Source organism: Setaria viridis, chromosome 3, assembly GCF_005286985.2.
Source record: "Setaria viridis chromosome 3, Setaria_viridis_v4.0, whole genome shotgun sequence".
Taxonomy (NCBI): Eukaryota; Viridiplantae; Streptophyta; class Magnoliopsida; order Poales; family Poaceae; genus Setaria; species Setaria viridis.
Genome location: NC_048265.2, coordinates 35,057,156 through 35,064,295, shown reverse-complemented (window position 1 = coordinate 35,064,295; position 7,140 = coordinate 35,057,156). Strand labels below are relative to the sequence as shown.

General features: G+C 43.6%; 1 protein-coding gene across 1 annotated transcript; it reads left to right on the top strand.

The window, feature by feature from the left end:
• The first annotated feature begins 957 nt into the window (after nucleotides 1-957).
• On the top strand, nucleotides 958-1,823 carry LOC117846999 (ribulose bisphosphate carboxylase small subunit, chloroplastic 2). The gene is made up of 2 exons (XM_034728132.2): nucleotides 958-1,206; nucleotides 1,297-1,823. Exons 1-2 carry the CDS (start codon nucleotides 1,066-1,068, stop codon nucleotides 1,675-1,677), a joined length of 522 nt encoding a protein of 173 aa, XP_034584023.1. The 5' UTR covers nucleotides 958-1,065; the 3' UTR covers nucleotides 1,678-1,823.
• The last annotated feature ends 5,317 nt before the right edge of the window (nucleotides 1,824-7,140 follow it).

The window sequence follows — 7,140 nt, the reverse complement described above, 5'->3', positions numbered from 1 at the left end:
CAGCTACCTCGTCAACAGCAGCACTGGAGCAGGCCCATCAATGATTCTTTCAAGATAAATTTAGATGGTGCATTCAAAGCCAGCACAGGAGGAGGAGGAGGGTGGGGATATGTAATCAGGGATGGAGATGGCCAGGTGACCAGAGCAGGGGCAGGTGGATGTCTGAATCTAATGAACGCGTTCCATGCAGACATCCTGGCGTGCTTGGAGGGTGTTAGTGCAACTGATGAGATGGGCATGAGCAAAGTAGTGGTCGAGGAGTCAGATTCTATGTTGGTGAAGTTTGCCCTTATGATGAACTCCTTAGCTTTCTAGGTTGTTTTAGTATTTTTAAGTTCATAGATATTAGTTCATAGATATAACGTACTAGAAAAATTAAAACGACCTACAATTTAGAACGGAGGGAGTACTTAGTTACATAATAACATATATGACACATATGTGCCATTCACGCTGGCATAGATAGACCGACAGCAAAGAGATACGTTGCTAATCCTATTTCGTGAAAATAAAGCGACTTCACTAAAAACAGGGATAGTTGGAGAAGGCTACATGCTAAGGGGAACAAACGGTAAGGAAAAGAATGGAAAAAGGCTACGTCACCAGAAGACGACAATCTTCCTAATACGCAGAACGGCAGAACGACACTCCGTTGTGGAAGTCAAGACTTTGCAGAGATGACGACACATACGTGAAAAGGAAACATAAACAGAACTGAAAAATCGATCGATCGTTATCAGCGCAGCAGTTTACTTCGACCGTTCGCCGTGTCCTGTAATTTTCCCGCTGGATTCGCACCGGCCGCATGCCATCTCCGTTGCTCAGCCAACAACGGAGCGTGTGGCTCTATGGTCACGAGCAGGCTACAGCTGCCGTGTTGCGGCATCAGCCACACAAGATTGGATGATATCGAACAGCAGCCACTCCTTCCCCATCCAGATGTCCGTGCACGTCTCTCCTGCTTTGGTTATAGGAACCAGGGGGCGTGAACGAGAAGGGACGAGCACGGAGGTGGCAGCAAAACTTTCTTGCTCTGTAGCTCGTCTCCTCAGCTAGTAAGCCATCATGGCCCCCACCGCGATGGCCGCCACCTCCGTCGCTCCATTCCAGGGGCTCAAGTCCACCGCCGGACTCCCCGTCAGCCGCCGCTCCACCAGCTCCGGCTTCGGCAACGTCAGCAACGGCGGGAGGATCAGGTGCATGCAGGTAACAATTGATCGATCTAGTCACTGGAATTATATTCTATCTTGCTGGTGTTCAAATCTGAGCTGAAAGCAACTGGGTGTCGTTGTTCAGGTGTGGCCGATTGGGGGCAAGAAGTTCGAGACCCTCTCCTACCTGCCGCCTCTCTCAACCGACGATCTCCTGAAGCAGATCGACTACCTGATCCGGAAGAACTGGATCCCTTGCCTCGAGTTCAGCAAGGTTGGGTTCGTCTACCGTGAGAACAACAGGTCTCCCGGTTACTACGACGGCCGTTACTGGACCATGTGGAAGCTGCCCATGTTCGGCTGCACCGAGGCAACCCAGGTGTACGCTGAGCTCGAGGAGTGCAAGAAGGCCTACCCCGACGCCTACATCCGTATCCTTGGCTTCGACAACGTCAGGCAGGTGCAGTGCATCATGTTCATCGCCTACAAGCCCCCGGGCTGCGAGGAGACCGGCGTCGCCAAATAAGTGCCAGGAACTGTGAAGCAGCTAGCCACTACCCCATGGAGTATATATCAGTAGTTCAGCTTATTTAGGGAGCTCACGCCTTTGATTTTTCTTTGTGCCATTTGTATCTTTGTCCATCTGAGTGTTGTGTATGTCCTTTCGGCTGACATTGCGTTAAGTCTACAACTACTATTGTTGGGTGAGGAATAAACATGTTGGGGCTGGCTACTAGGGCTGGAGCCAGCTCGGCTCGGTCTGGCTAGCTAGCCTAACTAACCAGCTCAGCTCGGCTCGTTAACCAAATGAGAAAAAAAATTGGATCGGAATGGCTAGTTAGTAGCTCAAGTCAGCTCGTTAGGCTTGCGAGCTAAACGTAAATTTGACATTAACATCTCAACATCTATTAAATATTAAAACATAGTAATTATAAAGTTCTAAATGCTAAAATTCACCATGCATGAAGCACATCGGATGACTCAGCTTGGCTTCAATTGCTCGGCTCAGCTTTGATAGCTCGACTTCCTATGTTGGACCTTTAGCTTTCTAGCTCAAACCAGCTCATTAACAAAATGAGCAAAACAGCTGCTCGGCTCGTTAAAAATTGACCCAGCCAAGCTGAGCCGAGCTACAAACGAACTGAGCCAGCTCACGAGTTTCTAGCTTGTGATCCAAGCCTACTGGCTATATAAATAATAATGATGGTTCAAGTACATATTCTCATCTCAACAATGGAACTTTGTGCTGTCTTACCAATTTTCCTTAAATTCCATGAGGAACCGGGAGTGATACCCGCATCAGCTTGCGTGTTCTCGGTTCAGAGTTCAGGGAGTTCTATAGTAGTGATTGTCCTATTGTTTGCTGCTAATAAAACTTGCATTTTGCATTTTTAATAATATCAATGACATCATGGAATTGCAGTTTTATGGTCTCTTTCCAACACATAATTCTTAAACGCAAGATTGGATTTACATATAACTTGCATTCTAAATAAATTCAAAAGATAGGAAAGTTGTGAATATAGTTTTTGGATGTGACATAGGGAGAAACACAAAAGTTCGAAGGGAAAGATAGACACAAATAAAAGTTTCCGTGAGGTCTGACCCCATGTTACATTTTCCTGCAAAATTCCTATTAATTATTGCATCCCATGAGAACTGTAAAGAATTTCATAGGATGCAATCTTGTAATGACTTCCGGTTGGCCGGCCATAAATTAGTGACTTGGAACGGCCCGTACTGCACTGTAAGCTTTTCACTAGCTGCTTAGACTATCACCCACGCGTCACATGCAACCAGTTTTCGAAACTTTAATAAGTTATAATTCTTGAACCGGACATCAGAATTGCTTTCTTTTAATAACACCTTCAAAATAAGACCCACTTATATATGTTTCGACAATATTTTTCAAGAGATAAAATTTGCTTAGGTAGAATACAGTAATACCAAAACAGGCTAGTTAAAATACTCAATTGGTTTCCCAAAATGACCTATCGTTAAACATGCATGAAGCATCTACCTACCCCAACACAGTTTGTTTGCCTCTTTTCTGATTACACAATTCAATCTATCTTCGCAATATAAATATCAATATCCACCTTATTAAACTAAGGTGAGTGAAGCAATTTTTTGAAAAGTAATAAGCAATTTTTGTCAAAGCTGTAAGCAAATTTCTACACTGAAAAGCATTTTCTCACATAAAAAAACATCACTTAAACATATTGATGTGAGATATAGTTCTGAAGCTCTGAATGATAATCAGATTTTCATTTGGACCCTTGATTTTCAATTTACAGCTTTTTAATTCTAAAATCACATGTATGTACTGATATCATCGAACTGTTGTTTTCTGCCCCCACATCCATGCATGTGCTTCTTTTTTCGGCTTCACATGCTGCCCTCGTGTGAACAAGTACTGAAAAAGCGGCCATGCAGAATTGACCTACTTCCTAAATTACGACCGTAATTTAGCACGTGCGGGTGAGATGCGTAGGCATGGTGTGCATGATGTGTGGATCTTGCGTGGACATGGCATGGCATATGTGCTGGCACTGAATGTACGGACGTGGCTGGAGAGAGTAGGTGCTGGACAATTGTCCCATACAGGTAAGTTGGTTCCATAGCTCGACGAGGACGTTGAGTCCTTTATGGTGGGTATATGTGAGATCCCAGCCCATGGATCAGTGGACCAAAATCGGGTTATACTTTAGTATCGTGAATTTAGTCCTAAACCGAAAACAATCCTTATTCTAATAGGGCACTTACAGACACAATCTTCCAAATCGTCGGATTCCCGATCAAATGCAACCTCATGGAATGCTACCACTAGGAGAAGCCCATCCGATCGGAACGAGGAAGTTTCCCCAATGGTTTTGTCAGTAAGGAGTAGAATAACTTAAACAATAGTTATAGTTAAATTAAGTTCAAGTGTAATTCCTTTTTGAGCATTTCTTGCGGATTGAACCAACTAGATGTCCTCGTAGTCAGAGTCGGAGTCGGACGAGGAGTCTTCATTCTCCATGTCGTGGACTTCCGCTTGCTCCCCCTTGCATGCTTATTACTGGAGCACCTTGTTTAGTGCTTTAGTTGTGTGGGAGTCGGAGCAACACCACCTTCTTGCAAAAGCACCAGCGCACCCTCAGGACCTGACGTGTTGATTCTCCAAGCAAGTAAGCTTTAATTTGGAGACCAAATATTTGATATCAATTGAAAGGATCACAAGATGCCTAGAGGGAAGTTGAATAGTCTATATATGAAAATCACTTTGCAACACATATTAGAATTGTCAGATGATCCGATATGGCATCGGAACTTTCAACAATAGAAGTAATCTATGCATATTATTCAAATACAAACTACATTTGATAAATCTTCATGAACCAAAGATTGAGTTAAGTTGCTAGAGACCCTGTCAAGGATTTACTGCAAGAGAAAACTCAGAAGCACATAGATCGGAGCAAATGATATGATGTTCAAAGTCAACTAAGAACAACTAGAACACAATAAAGCATAGTAGACAAGCGATTTGTTTACTGAAGTTCACTTCCACAAAGGAAGCTATGTCTCCATTGAGGAGCCTACAAAGAGCTGGGTTGTTTTCAACCCTTTCCTCTACTTAGCAACCGCAAAGATCGAGTGAGGATGGGTAATAGAAATTTGCTAACCCACATAAGTTGGGTGCTCAACAACAAAGACTAGCCGTCTAGGTGTGAAGCTCCAACAGTATAAATATGAATTGATGGCTAGAGATACTTCAAGTGCACAAGTGATGAAAATCAAGAAGCTCTTACACATAAACCAAAGCTCTCACTCAAACACTTACTCAAATCTCAAAAAGAGGTGTTTCTCTCAAGTTAAGCCAGTTGAAATGAATGAGAGGTATATGTACCCGAGCCTCCAAAACTAACCATTACTATGTAGATTATGTAACTGTCAGGACTTCTGACAATCACTGCACAGAATGCAGTTAGCTCTCCGATATCGAAACTTCCGACGTAGGATCGAAACTTCCAATGAAAGTTAAATCACAAACTGAGCACCTCAGGTCAGGAGAAAATGGAAACTCCTAACAGAACAATCATCGGAACTTCCAATGACATGGACAACATGGCAATAGCTCAGTTCAAGTGTTATAACTTCGTGTCTCTCAGGGATGATAAAAGAAATCTACTTAGCACTTTGACACCTCCAACCCAATCAACCGCATCCCCTATATAGGGATGCCGATCCTATACTAAATTTTAGTAAGAAAAACGAATTTCAATCTTTCATTGAGTCCAATTGATAAGGACACGCTTACTGTGCTCGAGATATACCCCAATCTTTCACGGTACAGATAACACAAAAATCAGGCTTCTCTAGATTTACTCAATTGATAAATCATCCCAATAATTATTCAGTCAAGAAAATAATTCAGATCAGCAACTATAACGTATTACCATGGCAATAAGCTTCCCACGAATTAAAGAATAGCTGGCCTTAGCTCTGATCAAAATGAGAATGGTTCAATTATCCAACCAATCACAGCTGCATCAATTAGCACAACATGTGTCTCAGTGAAATACCAAGTAGTAAACTCACGGGAATAACATTGACCCAAGAGAGTGTTGGGATACGAGGTAGGCTATGCTAGCGTAAAACAAAATTTTTCTACCGCGTAAACCAGGAAAACTGCCATATATGGATCACGGGATTACCACTCGACGCACTGGTGCGGAAGATGTAGAATTGCGTCGGGGCAGCAAAGTTGATCAGCGTAGTCGACCACGTCGACATCGAGCAGCTCCTCAGCAGCTCGTCCATGTACAACGAGGTCATCCTCGTGTCGTGGCTTGTCGTTGGCTCATTGTGGCTCGTCGGCGGCTCGTCCAAGTGCTGCAAGTGCAACACCTTCAAGGTATCCACACGTGCAGGGAGGAAGCATCACAAGCCGGACTGCTAGGTCCACGAGTTGCAATAGGGCGAGGGTGTAGGAGGCGCGATGGCTGTTGGTTCGGCCAAAAGGGATAAAACCCTAGGGCGCCCCCACCCCTCTATTTATAGAGGTTCCTGACGGGCCTCTGGGTCCGAGGCCCATTAGTACTCCTAAACCTGATCCAATTCAGATATGATCCGAATTGGGCTTCCAACCCGTTAAGTGTGTGACCCTATAGGTTCGGATACGTATAGACATGGCCCGAGTACTCCTACTCAGCCTAATAGTCGGTAGCGGCCTCTAGCAAGACGTGTCAACTCCTATACGCACACGAAGATCATATCAGACGAACCGTCACAACATCACGTACATGTTATTCCCTTTGCCTCATGATATTTGGTCTAGCTCCAAGCCGACCGCTCTTTCTCGATCCTATGATTCAAAATCCCTTTGTAGGTTAACTCTTAACCGTATGTAGCATGGCCATGTATTTTCGGATCCGATCACTCGAGGGGCTCAGGGATATCACACTCAATTAGAGAGGGGCAAATCCCATCTTAATTTGACAATGCCTCACAGCATTCTTCTTGACAAACCCGAAAGCTACCTTTTTAACTACCCTGTTATGGTGTAGCGTTTGATAGCCCCTAAGTAAGACGATCCACATCTTGAGTACATGCGACAATCTCAGGTCTAAGGACAAAGCGTACATGTTGTGTAAAGAGAGAACTACTTCTCATGTTGGGTCATTCCTAGCACATGTCTCTACATGTGCCTACATTATTAGTTTGACATCTCGATGTCCATGATTTGTGAAATATAGTCATGAACTAATACATATTGGTTCCAAGCATGGCTTCTTTTTCTCCTCTTTCATGCACAATATTGCACCTCTAAAAATTATCTTTGATGATAGGCCGCAAGTAGTAAATTTCCCTACATTACTTTTGTATTTCTCATTAAAAGGAATGCCACCAAAGATAGGAGGGTTAATATTGGTTGCATTACCATCTGAATTATTGGAAAGAAAGCACTTCTTGACATGGTCATAATCTGTCATGATTTGAGGAGCCA

Coding starts and splice junctions, on each gene's coding strand:
- LOC117846999 (XM_034728132.2), top strand. CDS start 1,066: ATGGCCCCCACCGCGATGGCCGCCACCTCCGTCGCTCCATTCCAGGGG. Junction 1,207..1,296: donor GGAGGATCAGGTGCATGCAG/GTAACAATTGAT, acceptor GTCGTTGTTCAG/GTGTGGCCGATTGGGGGCAA.